Below are 22,705 nucleotides of genomic sequence, written 5' to 3' on the forward strand. Positions count from 1 at the left end.
AATTTTACCGTGAATCAGTGTTTAAAGCCCGAAAAAACAAGCCCCACTTTTTTGCCCAGTAAATTTATTTTTTCTAACCTAAATATAAGCTAAGAAATACATGATATAGATCGCAAATTTAACGAGGATCATAAAAATTAAATTCATTTTGAAGTTGTTCTTCTAGCTTTTGAATTATAATTTAAACATCGTTTCCGTTTTAACCACTAGTACTAGAAAAAACCACTAGTAGGTTAGAAAAAATAAATAAATTAGGCGAAAAAGTCGGGCTTATTTTCTCGGGCTTAATTTAAAATTGGATGACGATTATTTGAAAACTAGATGGCGCGTTTGTTTGTTGTTGTTTACTAGAGGCCCTCACTCCGTTCGGGAAGTTTCCGATAGGGTTTCCTCTTTAAATTAGCCGATTTTAATAAAGTACTGGTAGGGGCTAGGGTAGCTAACTAGCTTTGCCATCTAACGGTAAAAAATTACACTAATAGAAGGGATTTGAATAGACCACGCCTTCAACGAAGAAGGAGCACTACATATTGAATTTATCGATCGATAGCTAGGCCCATTTCGATCGCTACTGTACAGTCAATGGCGGCATGGCGGCGACGCGCATTGTTACTTGGAAGTGTATGCATGTGCCACTTGATGTGGCGTTGCATGTCTCGTTGCAGGTCCCGTTGGTGATACCATGGTAATACTCTGAGTGATGGTGACATATGGTAAAAAGATAGAGCAGTATGAATATATGCTGCATCATTTACTTCTATTATTTATATCTTCAAGGTATCTTACTGAATTCTATTGGTTTTATTTGTGGAAAGAATATCTTGAGTGGGAGAATTAGATCACAATTGACTAAAGGTTTTACTATTTTAAATGAGTTTATCACAAAGAATTTTTTACTCATTCATGCTCTGTTTCTTTAATGTAGGTAGAATAATCGCAATGTCGTGGTAGTAGTTCGCGGGAGATATGCCAATAGGGTTTCCCTATTGACATACTGATACAGGCCTGTTTTCAGTAAGTGTATCAGCAAGAATATTATACTGAAGCATATTTAATTTCTTTAATGTAGATTCACAATCTTAATGGATTCGAAGAGGATATTGATGGAGTTTTGGTATTAAAAAGTATGAGTACATGTTTGTTGGAAGGGCAACCGAAGAGTTCCGGATCCTTTTGCTATCGCACAGTATTATGGTATTTTTACAAAATCATTGAATTGGTTATCTGGACCCCCTTGTTTTCTGTGGCCCCGTTTCCCCTTGACTTATATTATATTCTTTGAATCTTCAGTGTGTGTAAAACTAAAGGCTAAAAGAGGAAGAAGTATGATTCAAAAATTCTGGGAGAAAATCATCAAAGAATTATATTTAATTGGGTAATCCAAGGAAATAAGAAAGAGTATTAACTTGGCGCAGTCTTCAATTTCATCTTTTAAAAAACTGTTTTTACTGTCCATAGAACTTTTTTGGTCGAGACGTTATGGGTGTCTTAAAGGCACTGAAGGTTGCGTTAGATGTCATAATCCACAACAAAAAGGAAACGCTGAAAATCCCAGGTGGCGATGGGAATTAGTGGCAATGTTACTGTGTAGATAACTTCAGAAAGTGTGACGCTAGCTGATGTAAATCGCACCAGCTGTGCTATTACCGAGTCTGTCTCACTTTTGCCGACTAGGTATCTTTTCCAACCAAATTTGTTTATCAAATTTTCCTTTTGTTAACTGATTCTCATTTAGCAGGAAAAGGTTGTGAGAGTAGCAGAAGAAGAGGAAATTGCAGTAAACCCGGTTTTGAAAGAAGCCAAACATTCCGATGATATGGGAGCTCAGCCTGTGGAAACAAAAACCCTATGTCTCAGATAGTAAGCTATCTCAACATTCGACAAACCCAAAGTTTCACACATAGATCTGCTTAAACATTCTTTGTTTCTCAATTTATATCGACATCAGGAAAGACAAAAGGAACACATCGTTCCTCAGCTACTTCTGAGGACTACTGTCACCGAAAGAAAATCACCTCGCTTAATGACTCGGAAGGTGAAAGCGAGACCCAAAAATTTTCCACTACGAAGCAAGTAAAGGGTCTTAAACAAAAGGTTTTGCTTTGTTTGGAAGTTTCTTCATTTTTACGTTTTTTACTTATGATGATGTGTTACTTGTTCTAGTGCTCAAAAGGAACTAGATAACCACAGCAAAGGCTAAAAAATCTATGGTTGACATAAACTTCCGCGACGAAGCAGTTAAAGTAGGCGAAAGCGAATCGACAATCGAGTGCGCGTGTGCGCTGTGCGTCACTCGCGGCATTAATATTTCGGCCAGTAAGGCATCCGACACATGGAGGGATGTTTCAACAAATAAAACCAACGGGGTTCGGTCGAATCTTTTAAACCAAAATAGTGTCCAGTATTAAGTTACGCGGTGGTTACAATCCCAGTAACCAAATATACTGGAGGCAATTTCGTGCTTTGAGTCCGGTGCATTGCAAAAATCCTAATAAGGTAATCATACGAACTAGTTTCTCTAAGTACAAGATGACATCCATTGTTGTCTATTTATGTCAGAAAACTGATGTAGGCTAGCGGTATCCTGTAGTACGAGAACTTTACCGATAGGGATCCTGTGTAGATGAGATGATAGTCACCACCGACTCCGTTTTTAACGATATTCCTCTCAATAGACGGCGTTAGCTGTAAAAGGGATTTTACACAGGTTCTGGGGTGGTTCACAAACGTTTTGCAACCAGACGTCATTTGAATGGTAGAGTTCAGTATATTTGCTAATTTGCATGCTATCTCTTTCAGTTTTAATCTGCTGTCCGACAATGTTTCCATATCTTTAGGTGCAGCTCCTACCTGCAGCCCTGCAGTGTGCAAAAATAGATGGTGGAAAAAATCTGCTCATCATGCTGATCTGCACAATGCCAGCTTCATTAAGCATTCTTGAGAAGATTTCTTCATTACAATCTTCAGTTTCCCAGGCAGATACCCATCCGCAAGGCAATGGGATATACATTTCCCGTATATTTTCGAGACATCTAGTGGTGAAATAACTAACTCCGTAGAATTTTTATTGGTGTGTCAGCTGTCCCGTCAGCTGTTCCATTTCGCGTGGCTGCGGACTGAGGATGGCTGCTGAAACGAACGTCTATCTTCCTGAAATTATACCACCGATTCCGTGTATTTTGAGTTGCATCTTGTGAATTCAATCAATGCAGAGATGTTCAAGGTATTATGGCAAAAATTCATGTCAAAGAAACATCGTACCACTTATATTTTAAATTTTTAAAGGAGGAACTTGGCTTGGCTATGCTAGCATGTTTTGTTTTTTTAAATCTCCGTTAGCCTGATATACCCATTTTGTTTCATAGGTGATACGTAAAAAGAGTAGTTCTTTACAATCTTTTTCTCTATCTAAATCTCTTAAATTCTTGGAGGTGTCTTAAGGTGATGTTTGAATTTATTGTTAATGGTTTTAAGTTTTTTATATCATGCTTTCAGGTCTTTGGGATGTACCTGATGTACTGTGGTAATCGCAAAATCATTCAATGACTTGGTTCAATCCAGGACTTGGTTTTCTTGATAGTGGTTTACAGTTTTAATTTGCAGAGATTCTGGAGGCACCTGATGTGTTTCATTGGCATTGGAGTCACTCGGTTACAGAAGAGAATGCCACTACTGTTATGTTGTCAGTGTAAATAAAACATATTCTTTTTCATTCTTGTGTTTGTGGAATTATTACCTCATTCAACGGAAACAAAGGAGTTAAAGAAGGTAAAGGTTAATTCCTTTTGTGATGACACCATGTTAAGTTAGTTTGTTTCAGTCATTTTTTCCTTTTCTTCTTTTTTTTTCTAAGTAATTGCACTTGAAGTCAAATGGAACAAAGGAAACAATTTATTCATTGATGTTTTACTTACTGCGAAATTTATTGAAATAAGTACTAGTGAGATAGCTGGACTTAGAGTGAATTAGGTTGGGAAAACAAATAATCTAAGTTTATCTTTGATTTGCATGAATTCAAGTAATGTAAAATGAAATAAACACGAAGAATAAATTAAAATTGAAATTGTTTTTATTGTCCCACCTCCTCCCAACAATTCCACCACTATTTTACATCACAATAAATATACATACACATATTTACATAAACATACATACAATTAACTAAGTTAACCCGTTGGCTGCCAGGCCATGCAACCCGTAGGTTGCTTAAACTACAGTAGCTACGCATCGCGTCATAAGGATCGCGAACAAGGTGGGACTTGTCCGAAGACAAGTCCGGGCTGACACGGTGACGGAATCCATTACAGGGAATGCACACCCTCAGGAATCCGCCACCGCATCGACAAAGAGAAGTCCCTACTGGTGCATTGCCTAAGGCGCCTTGCGGCGAAGGCCATTGCGGCCGGTCCCTACAAGCTACAAAAAAAATGGGACGCAAACGGGGTGGCAGCCAACGGGTTAACTTAAACATAAAAATGCCAAATAAGACAATACCAGGACGACGATCCACGGTGAACTCCCTACGTGAAGGGCGAAGGAGAAGCCGGCGACAAAGTGATGGCGTAGAGATAAACGGCCAAGACGGCGATGAAACAAAGGCGAAGACGTCCAAGACGACGAGACGGAGTTGAAGGCGAAGACGGAGATGAAGGCGAAGACGGCCAAGACGACGAGACGGAGATGAAGGCGAAGACGGCCAAGACGACGAAGGAAGATGAATATTTCCAGTCCTGTCACAAAAGTTTTTCTTACAACACAACAATGCTCCATAACATAGAAACTTAAAATACCAAAAAAATGGAGATGTTGGTAAAGCATGTCCATGTGAGCTGGCTAAGCAACGGTGCAAAAAACAGCAGCTAGATAATCCACCAAATGAAAATACCATGGAAATGCTATGACGATGAACCTTATTCAATGTTGGCAATCAGCAGACTAAGAAGAGAGGAAGAGAAGCCTGTGTAGAGATAATTGTTACAGATGTGTGTAGTGGAAGATAAGTAATGTTCTGAATTACCACAATGAAGTGCTGAAGGGTATGGATGATGGTTGGCTAATCAGAGAAACTTGGAAATCTGGATACCTGGGATGCTGAGGGCTGATGGTTAGCAACACGAAGTAGATGAAGACTCTGTTGTTGACTGATGAGAGAACACATCATTAAGCTTAAACAAAAGGCTTGAGGTCCATTAACAGTACTTGAACTGGATGGTGATCTTCATGTAAGGAATAGTGGCCTTCTTAAAGTGTCAGGATCCCTTGTGGTACATTGATAGCAGGAATGCAAGCTGCTGGTTCAGCAGCTGGCATAGCTGACAAGGCGAAACACCACCACGTACAAAAAGCAATCTATTTCAAGGGTTTCCTTTTCAATGCATACCCAACGATAGCAATACTGAATAGATAACAACACACCGTAAATTTTTTGACGAAAAATCCTTTGAAACACATAAAAGGGTAACATAAGAAACACGTAACTTGTCACTCATAATCTTCATCATAGACGCACATCAACGCTATCTAGAGTTTCCGCCTAGAACCAAAAATTCTATTTTACTTTGAATGTTAAAATAACTACAATACTTGCTTTTCAGTACTTGAATTTTGCTAATCTCTGATAGCTGAATTCCAATTTTAGGCATAACATCCTGGAATATCAACTACTAGTTGCAGCACGAAACGCTAACATTTGTAGGTAAAACTGTCGTAGCTCAGGCTAGGATTAGCCTGTAGTGTTGAAAGCAAGAAAAACACGGAATAATAACTACCACACCCTAACGCATGCGAGAAAAGTATTTTAAATTGTTAGAACAATACAGCTCATTTTTTACTTTTTGCAGATTGTCATGAAAATTTTACAGAAGTAACCGGAAGTAGCCAATATCTCCGGATATGGTGATCCCATAACAAAACAAAGAGAATTTTCGTGATCCTTATTAAATTTGGGTTGGGAATGATTTGTTTTTAGGCAAAAGTCGGATTTGACCAAAATCGCGATTTTTCATGAGGGGGTATTTTGAGTTAATACATGAGGCGACCACAAATTTGACGTGGATCACGAAAATATGAATCTTTTTTCTGACAGACCAACAAATAAGGAATTATTGGGCATTTTAAAACCGGAAGTAAAGCCGGAAGTAGAAATTCCGGAAATCTAAAAAATGAACTTTTGTTCTCCTTTAAATGGTTAACAAGATTTTGATAGTTGTAAAAGTTAACTATTGTTAATAAAAGCTATGCGGTGTTTTAAAAGTTCTGAAAGTACAATTTCAGTTCTGACACCTACATAGACTTGAATCGAAAAATCATACATTTAACACAATTAATCCAATTACTTACTTGGTATTTAGTGAAAAACTGCAACCGAAATATGACAGTACTTGTCAAAACAATGTTTTGGGTTCTACTAGTATCTGGCTGGATGTAGCTAGACTGCGCTAGGCCCTTTCAATGGTTCGTCTGCTCACGAACTACCGCGCATGCGGGAATGGAAATGCCATGAGGAATTACAGTTTTATACTTTTATTACCCTCCACTTACCCATGTATTGGTATTTTTCATGGATTAATCAACAAGTATCATCAATAAATCCCCCTGAAAAGTGAAGAACACCTCTAGGTTTTAAGAATAAAGATTGGGTGCCATTGTTAAACGCCACCTGTCAGTTCCAACTTCCAAGCAGATTCATTGGGCAAAGCAAAGGATCCATTCTTAAAACCGTCATCTGACGCTTCAATAAGCAGTACCTTTGCCGCTTACCAAAGACGCCCTAAAAACAAAAGACGTACTATATTTTCTGAATGTTCAATTTCAGGAAATGGCATAACGCTTCGAATAGCCTTCGGAGAGCAACAACAACCCAGCAACAACAACCCACCTAGCTGCACTCTAAGAATGTTTAATTTGTTCGACGAAAACCAAATGCAACCATCATTTCCGATAAGTGTGTATGTATATTAAGGAATACTCAACAAGTCATCACGTGAATTTTTCCTAAGATGTTATTCGTTAAGTAGGTAGGTATAACGTCTGTCACCAATTCACGCACAGCCTTTCCGAATATTCAGTAAACACAATTGACATTATGGCACACACGCTGTGTTAAGCGGGCGTAGGTGACTAGATCATTCCAGTTTGGTTGTGTCTGATCAGAGCTCAGTTCTACACAATAGCTACAAGTTCGGCAATCTCCCTGCAAGGAAGAACCATCGTTATAAAATTCCGCCAACTAAACGTCTAAATTGCGAAGATACCTTAACACCAACAATGCGAATAGGCAGTAGCGTGGCCGTGACGTGGCTTTCATGATGTCGATATAAATTAAGAAACTAAGAATAATTAAGCAGATTTTGTTGGAAAAGATACCTAGGCGGCAAAAGTGAGACAGACTCGGTAATAGCACAGCTGGTGCGGTTTACATCAGCGAATGAAGTTGTCTACACAGAAACATTGCCACTAATTCCCATCGCCACCTGGGATTTTCAGCGTTTCCTTTTTGTTGTGGATTATGACATCTAACGCAACCTTCAGTGCCTTTAAGACACCCATAACGTCTCGACCAAAAAAGTTCTATGGACAGTAAAAACAGCTTTTTAAAAGATGGAATCGAAGACTGCGCCGAGTTAATACTCTTTCTTATTTCCTTGGATTACCTAATTAAGTATAATTCTTTGATGATTCTCTCAGAGAATTTTTGAATCCTTCTTCTTCTTTTAGCCTTTAGTTTTACACGCACTGAAGGTTCAAAGAATATAATATAAGTCAAGGGGAAACGGGCCACAGAAAACAAGGGGGTCCAGATAAGCACTGCAATGATTTTGTAAAAATACCATAATATTGTGCGATAGCAAAAGGATCCGGAACTCTTCGGTTGCTCTTCCAACAAACATGTACTCATACTTTTTAATACCAAAACTCCATCAATATCCTCTTTGAATCCATTAAGATTGTGAATCTACATTAAAGAAATTAAATATGCTTCAGTATAATATTCTTGCTGATACATTTACTGAAAACAGGCCTGTATCAGTATGTCAATAGGGAAACCCTATTGGCATATCTCTCGCGAACTACTACCACGACGTTGCGATTATTCTACCTACATTAAAGAAACAGAGCATGAATGAGTAAAAAATTCTTTGTGATAAACTCATTTAAAATAGTAAAACCTTTAGTCAATTGTGATCTAATTCTCCCACTCAAGATATTCTTTCCACAAATAAAACCAATAGAATTCAGTAAGATACCTTGAAGATATAAATAATAGAAGTAAATGATGCAGCATATATTCATACTGCTCTATCTTTTTACCATATGTCACCATCACTCAGAGTATTACCATGGTATCACCAACGGGACCTGCAACGAGACATGCAACGCCACATCAAGTCGCACATGCATACACCATGGTGTATTAGTATGGTGGGGGAACTGATGGTTGGAATCGGCTATCTCGGCTGAAGCCAGTGGTCACCTATGATCAGCGCTGCCTGGTGGACAATTGGGTGAACTATGAGCTAAAAACCCCCTTGAATGCTGTCAACGGTTTGAAAATTCTCTAAGTCCGATTGCATTGCTTGTGTACTTAGTAACCTATAATATCCTATTTTGATTGTTATTAGACTAAGTAGATTTGTGTTATATTAAAATTGTATGAAATAACCAAAAATATGAAAATAAATTGAAGCAAAGAAATTTAATTGAGATTACTTTGTATTTACATGCGCTGTAGTTCCGAGTTTGAAACTTTTTTGAACACTAGCTTTTTCTTTTGATAGCATGCATCATTTTCAACATTTGCGTTTCTAAGCATTGTCTTAGCGGGCGTGTAAAGAGACATCATTCGAATGATGTGAAGGAAACTCGTTGCAGTTGGATGGGTGTCGAATGCACGAATTTGTCCAAAGAGGCGCTAAGATAAAAGAAATGAAAAATTAATTAAAATGTAATGTTAAGATACTAGATCCATTTAAAATTATTTACCTCCAAAGGATCCTGGTTCCATCTGGCAGTGAGGACAAAGTCGTACTTCTCAGTTGGGTCGATAGGGTACAATAACTCCTCTGTAAGACCAATTGTACTCAAAATGGTAAGGCGCCAGCCTTCTAGAGTTGTCTGTGACGCACTGGTATTTTGAATTTTAGGTTGTGTTCTGACTGCATCTGATCTGCTGCACAAAAAATTCTGACGAGGATCTTTTGTCCGAGTGGCCGATTCGGTCGGAATAACAGCCACTCCTTTATGGCTCTCGGACATAGAAGACACTTCAATAGACACTTTAGATTGCAACAGAACTGAGTTATCTGGACTTGTTATAAAGGAAGGATCGTTGTCTGTTTCATAATTAGAAGAATGTTTATGTACTTTCACGTTGACCTCGTAAGTTTTCTCTGTGCAACCATTCATGAAAAAAAGCAGTTAATTAACCTAAACTAATAATTTATTCTGTAATTTCTTACCCGTTCTGGAGTTATAAATACCATCGTTTAATATGCGTGCATTCTTTTCTAGCATGGTAACAGGAGTATCCAATATCAGGTCTGTAGATCCATACGACCGTAAAGAAAGACTAGACTTAGCTCTCTCATCTAAAGAAACGAAGCACAATTTTGAAAGAAATTATACAATACATTTTAATCGAAGTATACTTTCTGCGTCGAAGAGATCTCGATTTGGCCAATCCAAAGATTTGTCTAATCTTACATCGGTGGAAGATTGATGCCTGTGACGCCTCGAGTTATTTTCGTGTTTATCTAGAAAATTAAAAAATGTATGGCTTTAGGGATGAATTAAGTTAAAGATATATTTATGACATTTTCTTTACATGAATTTCTGTCTTGGTTTGACATTTCCCTTGATCGTTTTGGTGTCCAATGATGATCAAAGTCTGAAAGATGTTTTCTTAATTCACTGTGTGTCTCGAATTGATGTGAGCAAACTTTACAACTGAATCCCAAAAATACTCGTTTCCGGCTTGGAAAATGCTGATCATTTTCAGGTAGAGTGGCTCTTGAAAGAGATCTTAAATGTTGGGCAGCATGCAAATGGGAATTCAGTTCCCTCTTACTCTGATAAGTGTTCAAACAAACTCTGCATTCAAAAGTCAACTGTGCTGTTTTGTTTAGCTGGACCATTTTCTTGGTCTCTTCCAGTACAACAATCTTCTATAAAACACCGTTTCACCATTTTTCGATAACTTTCAAATCACACATCACTGAAACGGTTACATCGCATTCATACGTAATGGCCGTATTCGAACGAACGAGAACCGAAATTTCTAAATTATGAAAGAAGTTAGTATTTTGGTTCATAGAGGGCACCGACAATTGGTGACCAGCCCTGCAATTGGCTGTTAGGAATTTCGACTTTTGCACTAAGCTCCGCCTCTTGTCCGGGAACTGGCTTCATTCGAGATAGCCGATTCCAACAAAAGTTCCCCCACCATACTAATACACCATGCATACACTTCCAACAGAGTAATAGAATACTGGTGTAGCCACGGCCCTATTAACTCCCCCTCTCGGATTTTTTCCCAAAAGTTGTTGCCAATTTCGCGTATCGATTGTGAGAAAATGAGGCAAGATATCGATTTAAATGTCCCATAACCGTAATTGCCACCTATGAATTGAGTTTTAAGGGTTGTTATTTAAAATCGTAGACTTTTACTTTTTTCACACTAATTAATAAAGCCACTTTTTGTTTACTTTCTGAAGTACAGACGACGAAAATGAGCGAAAACATAGCGAAAACGTAATACATCTTAAGTTCACAACACAGCCGCTGTGGCGCTTTCGTTATGGGACAGAAAGACTTTCAGGCCAAAAAGGCAATGGGAGGGCCCGCCATAAGCGTGGCTACACCAGTATTCTATTACTCTGATACAAGAGTCATCTAAAGAAGGTCCACTTGGGACTGCCATCTGTCAACAAATGAGTTTCTGCGTGAAGTTAAACAACACACCCGCAAGAGGCGCTCCCTCCGGGCGGAAAATTTCGCCCCGACGACCCCGAACCAAAACCCCCGTTTTCTAAAAAGTAATCCCCGCAAGAGGATACCCCTTTTCTGAGAGGGAAAATAGCCATAGTGGACCAGCCAGGGGTCTATGACCATGATTTAATATTTTAAAAAACATTATTTTTACTTGGTTTACTATAAGGTGTCAGTTAAAAGTAAAACAATCGAATTAAATGTTGTTTTTCTAAACTAGGCAATGTCGCAAAAGGCGCAATAAAAAAATAATAATTTCAAACATTAATAAAACATTCCCAAATTGCACAATCTTGACGATTTTGGTCCAAAAAAATCGGGAATAAAAAGAACCTTGAACGCATTCCCTTTTCTAGCCATTGACTGTTGTGTGTTGTTGTGCTGCCCATCGACTACAGTAGTACAGATAGTAAAAAATCCTTTTTTTCATTCTTTTCATTTTTAATTGCCAGTCAATGGCTAGAAAAGTGAATGCGTTCAAGGTTTCAACGATTCAATTATATATAAATTATTTTGATAAACTCTCTTATTATGATTGTTTACAAGTTTATTACTGTTTAATACCGACGTCCAACGAGCATTAACACTTATGTACATACGAAGACTCTTTTGGTTGTAGATCGGGGATCTTTTTAGTAAATCAAACCAAACTTGATTACAATCTGACACCACTCCGCGCCTCTTTGACAAGGGCTAGATGTTCCCTACGAGCTTGCACCACTTCGGCAGTATCTTGAATGACTGCTGGGACGGTATCAACGGCATGCTGAAAAACAGGAACGGTGGGGGCCTGCGGAAGAGCATTCGACACGACTTGGAAACCACCTGCTCCGGCTGTGTAGTAGACGATAATTTGTTGGCCGTCGGGATTGATGTAGGCGTAATGACCCATTTGGTTACCGGAAGCGTCGCGGAAATTTGAAGCTGATTGGTCGGCAGTTACGTGACCAAAAGCAGCTTGGCCAAACTCATCTTGTGAATGGAATTTGCTGATGATTGGAGATGATACTGGCCCAAGTTGGACAACTACTGAGTTCGGCGCTGCAACGGCGTGAGCTTCTGCGTGGACAGCAGTAGCTAATGGAACGTCCTTAACAGCAGGGAAAGACGGCACAGCGTGAACTCCTGAATGCTGGACAACAGGAGCAACGGGTAAAGGTTTAACACTCACAGGTGCTGCGTGAACAACTGGAACGGCAGCTTTCTGATGGCTATGATAAGTCTGATAATGGACCATTTGTTTAGGTGCCGAATAGAATTGTCCAGGGCTACGACGATGGCGAATCTTAGCAGCTGTGACTGCGGCTGCATTGCGCGCTTTTGCTTCAACTACAGCCGCAAAATGTAAACGTTTAGCTTCTTCAACTTCGGGCGTGTCGGATACGGGAGCCACGGGAGGAGAGGAAACGACTTGCATTGGGGTTTGGGGCAAGTTATTTGAAAGGACGCGGAATCCTCCCGCATCGGCTACGTAACTAACGCGGACCTCTTTCCCTTCCGGATCGATGTACGCCCAACTGCCGACTTGGTTACCCCAAGCATCTCGGAAATTGGCGGCTGCTTGTCCGGGGTAAGCATAACCATAAGAAGCTTGGCCGAGCTCATCCTGGGCGTGATATTGTGTAGCAGAAAATAAGGAAGGCATCCAAGTGGCAAAAGGTACTGGAGCGAAGCTTGTCGAGGCTGCATTGGTGAACGGATGAAAAGCCGTCAGCTGACAGTTGCATAAAGGTACAGCCAAAAAGATGGTCAGCAACGACAATGAAACCTGTTGTATGTTGACGTTAGAATAAAAATTTGAAAGAGACATGAATGTGCAGTTACTATAAAACAATTTATTAAAGAATAATTACAGTTGATTGCATGTTGATTCGCTCGGTAAGTGGCTGGAAAGCGCTCTCAGTGGAGGTTTGGTTAGGAGCTGATGGCTTCTTGTTCAGTTGAAGCCATTTATATGCGTACGGTTCCGGGCGAACAGCAACAGTGGGAACCATCGAGACAAGGGCGACTCCATGATCTTGTTGTTTTCTTTCACCTAAATTGAAAAAAAAAAAAAAATGCAGCCGATTATTACGGCATAGGGTGTGAATAGGCTCATTGTTCCTTCCGCCTTTCTAAAAATTTCTCAGAAAAGAAGACGCCAACTCTTTTTTCCAGTTCGAGATGACCTTGCGTCTTCCATTAACGGGTACGTTTTCAAGTGTCCTTTCGCGCAGGATCGTTACACATACTCACAATGCTGGGCATGACTATGCACGTTGTAGCGTTGATTGCGCAAAAATTCAAAGCGGCCACACCTTTTCTTTTTTCCACATGACGGCCGCCACCTTCATAGTAATTTACGAACAAACGAAAGACAAGGCGTGACCTTCTTTTAAGTTATCATTTAGAAGCTATTAGAAAAAAGAACAGTCGGATGGTTTTAGCCTTGAATTCGGTTTAGGACCGTTTGTTTTCGTAAATTTCCCTCGCCATATTGTTATACGGTTAACAACGCTACCACGGAAGGATTTCTTATTTAATAATGTGCAATCAAATATGAGGGCAACGGTAGCCCTGAAAATCACCCATCAGTGTCCTTCACTAAACAATACGGCACCCGTATCCTTCCGAATCAGGAAGTGAGACATCGGGTCCATCTTATTCTCCTTCAACGAAATTGATCGCGTTAGACAATTTTGTAGGGTTAAAAACAATGACAATGTTGATCTCAGTAACATCACAGGATTTTTTTTTCTGGTTTCGAGTCATAATTCTTTCATGAGACGGTCAAATAGAATACAAGATGGAAAAATATTTAACGTTTCCATTGTTACACGTAACTCATGAAAGAATTATATCGGTAGTTTCCGGTTAAAACAAGATCAGACTAATGTCAAAAAATTTCAAAATTATTTGATAAACGCATCGAAATTAAATCTGTTGCTATTTTATAACTGGAATAAAAATGAAATACGCCTTTAAAGCATTCGTCGTGTCACGTCAAAAACATTCAATTAAAAGAAACCAAAACTTTGGATTTAAAAGTTAGTTAACCAGCGAAAACAACAGGCATTATTACATCACGTTTTGATGACCTCTGTCCTATTACACAAAATCCTGCAGTAGAGACGGTAATGACTGGCACCCCAAAATAATGAAGTACAAAGAATACGTTTTCCGTGTCAAGGACTATCGTTTGCACGCGGCACGAAAAAAGACCAGCAAGGGACGTGAAGTGCTGGGTAGCTGCGCCCTAAGTTTCCGGGCGTTGATCTTTAGATAAACGAAAATATGGGGTGATAAGTGAACAAGCTCTTCCTATGCGTCTGTTAGTTTTGTGCTATTTCCTAAAAGTTTATGAGTTCTCGCCGTCGTAATGTAAACTTTGCGCACGGTTCACGGGATGTAGCGAGTTTTCAAAATACTCAGCACGGAACTGCCTGACAGACGGACGAAGACAACTTCAACTTTCTGGTATAAATAGGGCACTTCAATAGTGGGAAAGACACAGCACAACAGTTTCGATTACGTAGAGAAACGGTCAGAGAATAAAGTCGTCGAACACTATTCCAAATCTTCAATCAACATGCCTAACGTCTGTTGCCAAAGTAAGTTCAGCTAGCTCACTTAAATCGCATAATAAATGGTTTTTTCTCAAGCAATTTAACTTAATTGTTTCAAATTAATTTCAGACAATTGCTCATGCGGAAACGGCTGCACTTGCTGTCAAAGTGAGTTCGTGCATTAATTATTTAATATTTACGACCCATTAACAAAAAACTTATTGCACAGGCAAATGCACATGCGGTAGCGGATGCAAGTGCGGACCGAACGGAGCGCCATGCCAAAATTCCGCTTGCATTTGTGCCACTGGAGGTAAGAAAAACGATCCAAAATTTGAAGTATTTTTTCTTGAAGAAGGCGGATTTTACAACGACGAGCTATTCCATCACCCAACTATCCATCAGAATGAATCTTAGAGAACTTTCTTTTTAATTAGGTGGCGGATGCGGAAGCGACTGCCGCTGCCCCGTGAGCTGTGGATGCAAGACGTCCTGTTGCAAATGAGCAACTGTTAAATGAGATCCAATTACCCTCATTTGCTTGTTTTGATTTTTCATTTTAAAAGCATATTTTACCTAATCCAAATTTCCTAAGGTCTATTGGGGATAAAAATATACTATTCTTGCTAAGCGCCAGTGTTTCGTTCATTCTTACACTACAGTCGACTATCCAAAATTAATATAATGCAAAATGTTTAGCATAACGTACTGTACATGTCCGGCAGGCTCAATTATTCAAGTTGTATGGATGAGGAAAAAACGTTAGCTCTATACCAACATTTTCCAATTAGTCAGGGAGCCATAGCTACTCCCATAAACTAAAATTCAAGGACGAATTAGTTTCCTTTCCAGAAAAACGAGAATGGCACCCAACAAAGACAAGCTTTCGGAAGAGAGAGAGAAAACAAAGGTAGACAATAGATGAAATTTGTCTTACTTTGGGACGATCCAACGGTGAAAAGTCTGGCCGAACCATACCGCGTGACTCAGCATTTACGAACTGCGTAGTGAAGACGCGTGGGTTTCCGTTGAGCCACCTCTGCAAGACCAACATCCTGGTTTCATGCAGAATATGAATGGCCTGAGTGTCTTGTCTTATTTCCAGTATATTGGCTTTTGTGTAACCAGTAGCCAAGTTACCACTTGGCTAAGGTCAATTTGTTACGCCAGGTGAGCTAGAAATACAAGTGTCAAAGGGCTATTATAACTGAGTTCATGGTGAATAAAACATGGTGCATTTCTTAGACAGAAGAAAATAGATTGTTACCGTAAGTAAGAGCTGGTTTGTGGTTTGTTTCTTTGGTAACACTATGGCTGAACTTGATTCATTAGCAGGCTCAATCCAAACTATATATCTTTAAGTTCATTTAGTTATTAAATGTGGGAATCACAAAAAATAACTAAAAAAAGATATATGCATAAGAATTGGAAGTTACTTTTTGCTGCTTCCCTCTCAACCCTGCCTAATAAACTATTTTTCTTTTTTTAATGGTGAAACTCACAGGAACCATACATCTTTATGTTAATGTGCTACTTGACAAAATTTTCCATCCACATCACTGTATACCTATTCACCACATACTATTTTTCATCAAATGGTAAAATCTTTTCCAGTAACACAATTGTGCATATCTTCCATTTTCAGTCTTAGGTCAAAGAAATCAGAAGCAGATGTCAACGGCATAGCAGCCACCTAGCTGGAGACACAAAATTATGTGACGTGTTGGAACACAAATGTGATTAAACAGTCGACAGATTTCCATGCAATATTTGAGAAAATTAGTAATTAATTACATGTACAACATCCATAGTAGTTTTGCCAAATTATCTTCCAATCATCCAAAAATTATAAAATAATAAGAAATGATACTTACGTGGTAAACAAGGTAATTAAAGTGCATGGGACTTAAGACTTTTTCTGTCGAGAAATCCACGCCCGCCATTTAAAAAAAAACAAAAACAAAAACAAAAAAAAAACAAGGCCAAAAGAATCTGGAATGAAACAAAATACTTGGGTTTATACATACCTGCAACTTTCATTTCTGTGACTAGTTTAACTGACGAGAAGAAAACCAATAGATTCCCAATAATACCAGCTTGTTCGTATACAAACCTTCGTGCAGAAACAGAACACATTTTAGTTGTTTTAACCCTTTGATCTGTTATTCTGCATTATATCGTAACCGAGGTCAAACGTTCAATGCCTTTACTACTATTGATGCATAGTACTGTATGAAATTATTCATCAAAGCCTTGAATTCAAATTCGTGATCAGAAACTTATAGCGTGTAGCACGCACTACAGCCTTTAAAGTTTAGCCCATTTTCTGCATAACAGTTGAGCGCAACAGCATGAGATTTTGTATGGGAAAAGCTCAGGTTGATAGCAACTGCAGTTGCTATCAACAAATATACAAAACAAAGATTTTGTTTGTATTAGGGAACTAACACTAACGATTTGGACATTAGGATGTTAGCAGCGGAACGAATGAAAACACGGTACTCGTGCAGCCACGCTTGAGTTTTTTAATTGGAGAACTTACCTTAATGAAAGCCAAGCGATGATATTCTAAACAGATGTATAGGGACGGAGTAGATGGAAGGAGTTTTGCCAGTCAAAAATTCGAAATGGACGTTATCGAGCGCAGGTATAGCGAGAAAGCTGATTAACACACCAATTAAAACAACTGGTTTGAAGTGGCAAATGATGTTGGCACCATTGTCCTGACAAAGGAATACTGATAATAATAATTACAATAACAATAAAAATTACAGGCTTACTTTGGAACGATTACAACGTGTATGTTGGAGGTGCCAGTTGGTTTAGCAGCTACTCTGGACATTCTAGGATTTAAAAAAAAGAAAATTATTATAAATGAAATCCTTAAAAAAGAAGACAGGTGATTTTTACCTCAAAAATGACAAGATGAATTGAAGATTCGTACAGGATTCTCAATGTGCATTCACTAACATATAAGCATCATAAAAAATCGAAATAAGAAAGAAAAAAATTTTCTTTTAAAAGGAATTTTAAATCAAACAGTGTTTCTAATTACACCAATGGTTTTACCCATCTACAATTGTATTTTAAGATGCGTTTATAATACGTTTACGCAGAGGGCGTAATCTAGTGGGATCCAGAACTGAAAGGAACTTTGTGCAAAACATGGATCACACACTACCAATCTGTACCGTCTTTTACGGCAATGCGTAGGTTATTTAGTTACATTAAGCCAAAGGCAACCTGTACAACCGAAATCTTGAATACAACAGCTCTATTAAGAAACTGAGAACCGACAAACCAGTTCCGATACCCAAGATAAGGAAAGCACTAGTCAAATCAGACAATTGAATAGGAGCTCTGCTAGACACTCTGCGTGTGGATTCCACGAAACACTGTTCGGCCCTGGGAGCAGTTGGAGGAAACAAATTGTAAACCCAAAAATTGGTCAGGCCCGTCTCCCACAATTCCACAAGTCTGCATTTTGTTTTAACCAAAGGAAAAGGTAAATTTAAACCTTCCACAATTGTAACCTAATATGCAAAAATAAAATATATTTATACTTACGGTTTGCTATGAATATTGGTATACGAACTGTTCTTTTTAAAAAGCCAAAAATAATATCCAGTTGACAAGGGCAATGGTTTAGACATTTTAAAGCGACATCGCTGATCTTTCTTAAACTGTGAGGAGACGAAAGACATGGCGAAAGTTTTTATCTGAATTTGAGGAGGGAAAATGGCACAGCATTGAAATACAAGTCACTTCATTGTATCTGAAAATGATTTTTGAAATTAAGGGTAAACTCACAAACGGAAAAGCATAGCGACCGGTCTCTAGTTTTTCCGCGACTTTGAAAGGATCTCCAACTAAGTTTCCAGGATTCAGGCGGGCTTTGTCTCCAAGAACCTTAAAAACACCTGAAGTTGCTTGCTATTAACGACATCAATATTAAAGGGTTCGTTTAAAGGTTCAACAACAAAAAAATCCGCTTTTCTTTTTACAAGTATTTGTTCTCCAATCGATGTATCATGTCGGAGAAGTACTTGAGTCTCTGTACTTGCAGCTAATTCTTCAAGAGAGTCTATTGACGGCTTCGTTTTGGTTGTCGTTAACGATGAAATGACAATGCCCGTGTAGGAATTGACGAGGACCATGGCGCCCAGGACCCAAAAGCCAGCCAGGATTCGAAAGGAATAGAGACTGGACCCTTCACGACATCCTGTATAACACAAAACACACATAAAATGTTCACGTTATCATATTTGAATGTTTTACTCTACCTTGGTTCGTCATAATGTTAACAACATAAATAGTATGTGATCCTAAGTAATTAAAAAGAACGTTTCTCGAGACGGGTTCTCTCATATTGGTTCCTGTGCCATTTTCTGTATCAGTTTTATTCTCAGCTACCGCAGGCCCGTTCCAAGGGTGATGTCTGTAAATCATGGCAAACAGGGTCATCACAGCGACTACGACGAGAACGGTTATAAAGACCAGCAACCAAACCTGGGACAACGAAAATTTTAGTCGCGAAAAGAAAGGAATACTCACATGCAATGGATAACATAAATCTTAAGGTACCGTAGGTTCAAAAGGACCTATGAAAGCAAATAATCGGCTTTGTTCTTCTGATCTCGGCACCACAAGCCGAAATCCATCAACCCATCCGTGATGGGTAGTGTGGTCCATTCTCTGCATTCGACTCAGAGTGACGTAAAAACTTGACGCAATACCGTCAATATCCTAGTTCAGATGTACAGCGTATAATATGGCCATTTAATACTATAGCGGTAAAGGCACGGGTACCTTATCGTTTACAAGTTGGTAAAACGCAGCCTCATGTATACCATATTTGTCGATGAGAGTTTGATTGATCAGTACGAAAGAATACCTATGAGGTTTGAAATTGAAAACAGGCCGTTTTCAAGAAAAATTGTAACTGAAAACAGCTCTGTCAATTTTGTTTGATGTGGAAGATAAACCCCACTTACGTGTATTTTAACTTTGCCGCTAGCCATATGGCGACGTTCTGTCCGCTCCCATAACTTGTGAAGGTACCATTGGATCCTCTAAATACAAAATCAAAAGGTGGATTCTACATACAATAATGATTGCAATTAGAAATCACGATTGTAATGTATCAACAATCAGTTGAATAGATACACACAAACTAAATGACTGGAGAAATCCAGTCAGTTATGCGATTAACTCGAAGAGCAAAAATTTTAAGGGATACTTACATGAATTACGAGATAGTTTAAGTGCTTGGAACTCCAATCGTAATCTGTCAATAAACCATCAACTGCTATTATAAGAATCGTCAACAAAATTCTGATCGATATTTTTTGAGTGGTACGGAATATGCCTGCGAATTGCATTTTGGTGGATCGTGACATCGGTATCAACTGACAATCGAGCAGTGCAGCCGGGATGTTCGCATTAGCTGTATTTATTGGTATCCGGACGTTGTCTCTAAATTGATGTAATATTTAAGGAGCTGTAGGGAAAAATTCGTGTTGTAGCAACCGGAGAAATTTGAGCCAGCACGCAATCTTGATTTACAGGTAAAACGCAACATAAATATCTACGTAAATCCGCAAACATAACGAATATGCAAACATTTTCAACTACAAAAAAACTAACTACGGTAAGCGAACTTGTTCAGTACGGTTTTCTAACACATACCATTCCTGCAAAGGAATAAGCGTAAAGACGACGCATCACTAAATTAATTATCAATTACTTAAGAAACAGTTAAGCAGGCGGATGACTGCGTTATGTCTTTATCCTTTGCAGGAACGACAACGCTATCTAAACACGTAATCTTTCACACACACAGACAAAATTAGATCAAGAATGATGCTGACCTTAATTAGAAGATCCCAGGAGGCATCCTGATCTGGGTAGTATAACACAGTTTACCAAGTCGGTGAAATTGTCCTGTGAATCGGTAGAAAATAATTTATCATTACGTTCCTTTTAAAGCGCACGTAACTTATACCTTAGATCAATTAGCTCAATGTCGAACAACTACAGGGTAGACTTACCAACTTTTCACGTGAAAATTTGATTAGAGAAATAAAAAAAAGGAAAAAAAAAAGATGCAGGATCAAGCAAAATTGCAAATGAAATTACCTCTACGTTCACGATGGCTGAGCCAGCATGCATTTTATAGAGGCTTTTCACTGCGCAGAATCTTTTTCCGTCGTATACGGAACTTTCCGCCATCTTAAGGGTGAACTCAACACAGGACCCCTGCTGAGAGTAAGGTAATAAATTCATTTAAAATTAAATTTAACTATTGGGGTGGGAAACTAACTTATAAAATTATTCACAATCCTTCTTTAAAACTAATTCGAAAATTTGAGATAGTTGTTGTCATAGGAATTGCAGAAATGGCATAAAAAGGCCTCCAACACCAAGTTTTTCCTGCATATAACACACGAAGGGGTGGTGCTGGAGGCCTTTTTATGCCAGTTCTGCAAATGAATATGAATGACGTCTGATGGAGATTGTTACATGGCTGCATTGTCAAGCGATATTCAAGTTACACGACTTGAAACCGCGTGACAACGTTTCGGTAGGTAGCTTTGTGTCGCTATTCAAATACCAACTTCAAAATGGATAAGATCATTCTGGAGTTTGTCTTTCGTAGGGTTTTTCCTCCAGAAACTCTTATGATACAGTTCGTTTCAATATGCTTCGTTTTTGGGGGAAAGTATACGATTAACAAGTAGTAGGAAATCACCCAATAGCTAACGCTAATCCCATGCCATCAATTTCCAAACAAGTCAGGGAGTTATAGCTAATCCGATAAATTAAGATTCATGGGCGAATTAGCTTCCATTCCCGAAAAACGAGAGTGGCACCCAAACAAAGACACGTTTTAGGAGCAAAGAGCAAACAAAAACAGACAAAAATGTGAAATTCGACTTACCTCCGGACGATCCCATGGTAAAGAGTCTAGCCGAATGGTACAATGGGACTCCGCATTTAAGACCTGCGTTCAACGGAAAATTATTATTTAATAGTTTCTGTATTAACAATTAGAATTTTTTACTTTTGAACTGCGTAGTAAAGGCGTGTAGGTTTCTGCGTCGTCAATGCATGGCGACCACTTTCTGGTTTCATGCAGAATATGAACAGCGAGAGTGTATACTCTTATTTCCAGTATCTGGGATCATGTGAGACCAATAACAAAATGGAAGAGGAAGGTCAAAATGCTAGCTAGACACAAGGCCAGGTGAGCTAGAATTACAAATACAAAGAGTTGTTAAAATAGAGTTAATGGCTGAATGACATGTGGTGGATTCTTTGGACAAGAAGAACATAGATGTGGTATGGTAATGAGCTAGTATGTTTCTTTGGTAATACAATGGCTGAATTTGATCCATAAGTAGGCTCGATCCAAACAGTATATCTTCAGGTTTTCTTTGTTGTTAAATGTTGGAATCCCAAAACTGAACCTTGAAATACTTGTATAATGATTGGAAGTTTTTGCTGCTCCACCCTCAGCCCTGCTGATGAACTATTTTTGTCACACTAAACCATACAGGATCCATATATCTTTAAGCTTACCTGCTATTTCAAAATTTTTTTCATCATTTGTAAATATATTTACTTTGTACTATTTTTCATCTTTTGGTGGTAAAACCTTTACCTAGAAACATGATTGTGTATGCCTTACAGATTTGCAGTCGTAGGTTAATAAGTAAAAGCAATTTTAAGAGGCCCCAAGAATTCTGGGGGGCAATAGATTTTACCTTTTAAGCATATGGCTACTGCATAGCAACCAACTAGATAAAGACACAAAATCATGTGACGTGTTCACGAACAACACGTAATTTCCATGTTATTAACTATCACAAATTATTTTCCATAAAGTGTAAATGATTACCTTATCTTTCAGAAAGATTAGATTGTGATATTTGAATTTCATAGAACTATCAGTATGAGCAACATCCAATGTTTTCCAAACTAAATGGTGGGACTCCAGCACCGAAAGGAATTCACCTAAGGAGTAATCAGGAGCTCAGAACTCGGGAGAGCATCAAGCATCATTTACTTTCCCTGAAACAATTACCTCCTTCCACTGTTATATATATTTTAATTAATTAATCTTTCAATTAAACGTCTATTTATCTTAAACCTACATAATGGCGTATTATTTC

The 22,705-nt window shown here is 38.6% G+C and overlaps 3 protein-coding genes and 3 long non-coding RNA genes across 22 annotated transcripts; 2 read left to right on the top strand and 4 right to left on the bottom strand.

Moving 5' to 3' along the window:
- Positions 1 to 1,869: 1,869 nt before the first annotated feature.
- On the top strand, positions 1,870 to 3,712 carry LOC116934441. Its single transcript, XR_006651687.1, has 5 exons — positions 1,870 to 2,094; positions 2,164 to 2,496; positions 2,560 to 2,755; positions 2,838 to 3,223; positions 3,286 to 3,712. It is a non-coding gene; the product is annotated as an uncharacterized LOC116934441 (long non-coding RNA).
- Positions 3,713 to 4,091: 379 nt separating this feature from the next.
- LOC116932798 lies at positions 4,092 to 6,631 on the bottom strand. Of its 3 annotated transcripts, XR_006651689.1 has the most exons (8): positions 6,541 to 6,629; positions 6,340 to 6,470; positions 5,598 to 5,727; positions 5,416 to 5,533; positions 5,200 to 5,349; positions 5,018 to 5,141; positions 4,791 to 4,957; positions 4,092 to 4,730 (listed from the first exon to the last, which is right to left on the bottom strand). It is a non-coding gene; the product is annotated as an uncharacterized LOC116932798 (long non-coding RNA). The 3 variants fall into 3 exon arrangements; XR_006651688.1 differs by having other exon boundaries at positions 5,200 to 5,533; positions 6,541 to 6,631; XR_004399734.2 differs by lacking the exons at positions 5,416 to 5,533; positions 5,598 to 5,727 and having other exon boundaries at positions 5,200 to 5,395; positions 6,541 to 6,621.
- Positions 6,632 to 8,694: 2,063 nt separating this feature from the next.
- On the bottom strand, positions 8,695 to 10,282 carry LOC123476822. Its single transcript, XM_045179578.1, has 5 exons — positions 9,824 to 10,282; positions 9,648 to 9,752; positions 9,459 to 9,587; positions 8,983 to 9,389; positions 8,695 to 8,911 (listed from the first exon to the last, which is right to left on the bottom strand). The coding sequence occupies exons 1-5, from the start codon at positions 10,131 to 10,133 to the stop codon at positions 8,717 to 8,719; spliced, it is 1,146 nt and encodes a 381-aa protein (XP_045035513.1). The 5' UTR covers positions 10,134 to 10,282; the 3' UTR covers positions 8,695 to 8,716.
- A 1,233-nt stretch (positions 10,283 to 11,515) lies between these two features.
- LOC116932588 lies at positions 11,516 to 15,604 on the bottom strand. Its single transcript, XM_032940366.2, has 3 exons — positions 15,469 to 15,604; positions 12,840 to 13,021; positions 11,516 to 12,754 (listed from the first exon to the last, which is right to left on the bottom strand). The coding sequence occupies exons 2-3, from the start codon at positions 12,978 to 12,980 to the stop codon at positions 11,642 to 11,644; spliced, it is 1,254 nt and encodes a 417-aa protein (XP_032796257.2). The 5' UTR covers positions 12,981 to 13,021; positions 15,469 to 15,604; the 3' UTR covers positions 11,516 to 11,641.
- On the top strand, positions 14,428 to 15,161 carry LOC116932622. The gene is made up of 4 exons (XR_004399569.2): positions 14,428 to 14,576; positions 14,661 to 14,699; positions 14,761 to 14,844; positions 14,969 to 15,161. It is a non-coding gene; the product is annotated as an uncharacterized LOC116932622 (long non-coding RNA).
- A 1,975-nt stretch (positions 15,605 to 17,579) lies between the features above and the next one.
- On the bottom strand, positions 17,580 to 22,564 carry LOC116934021 (ionotropic receptor 93a). 15 transcript variants are annotated; one of them, XM_045179607.1, is made up of 16 exons: positions 22,432 to 22,564; positions 22,113 to 22,330; positions 21,909 to 22,054; positions 21,595 to 21,782; positions 21,472 to 21,534; positions 20,670 to 20,792; positions 20,402 to 20,474; positions 19,775 to 20,031; positions 19,526 to 19,629; positions 19,341 to 19,425; positions 19,116 to 19,277; positions 18,815 to 19,040; positions 18,536 to 18,753; positions 18,342 to 18,464; positions 18,099 to 18,250; positions 17,580 to 18,008 (listed from the first exon to the last, which is right to left on the bottom strand). In XM_045179607.1, the coding sequence occupies exons 8-16, from the start codon at positions 19,928 to 19,930 to the stop codon at positions 17,759 to 17,761; spliced, it is 1,476 nt and encodes a 491-aa protein (XP_045035542.1). In that variant the 5' UTR covers positions 19,931 to 20,031; positions 20,402 to 20,474; positions 20,670 to 20,792; positions 21,472 to 21,534; positions 21,595 to 21,782; positions 21,909 to 22,054; positions 22,113 to 22,330; positions 22,432 to 22,564; the 3' UTR covers positions 17,580 to 17,758. The 15 variants fall into 15 exon arrangements, with proteins under 15 accessions (XP_045035542.1, XP_045035548.1, XP_045035546.1 ...); XM_045179613.1 differs by having other exon boundaries at positions 19,775 to 19,818; positions 19,891 to 20,006; positions 21,595 to 22,054; XM_045179611.1 differs by having other exon boundaries at positions 19,775 to 19,818; positions 19,891 to 20,031; positions 21,595 to 22,054.
- Positions 22,565 to 22,705: the final 141 nt, after the last annotated feature.

The sequence above is a fragment of the Daphnia magna genome, linkage group LG10 (genome assembly GCF_020631705.1).
Source record: "Daphnia magna isolate NIES linkage group LG10, ASM2063170v1.1, whole genome shotgun sequence".
Taxonomy (NCBI): domain Eukaryota; kingdom Metazoa; phylum Arthropoda; class Branchiopoda; order Diplostraca; family Daphniidae; genus Daphnia; species Daphnia magna.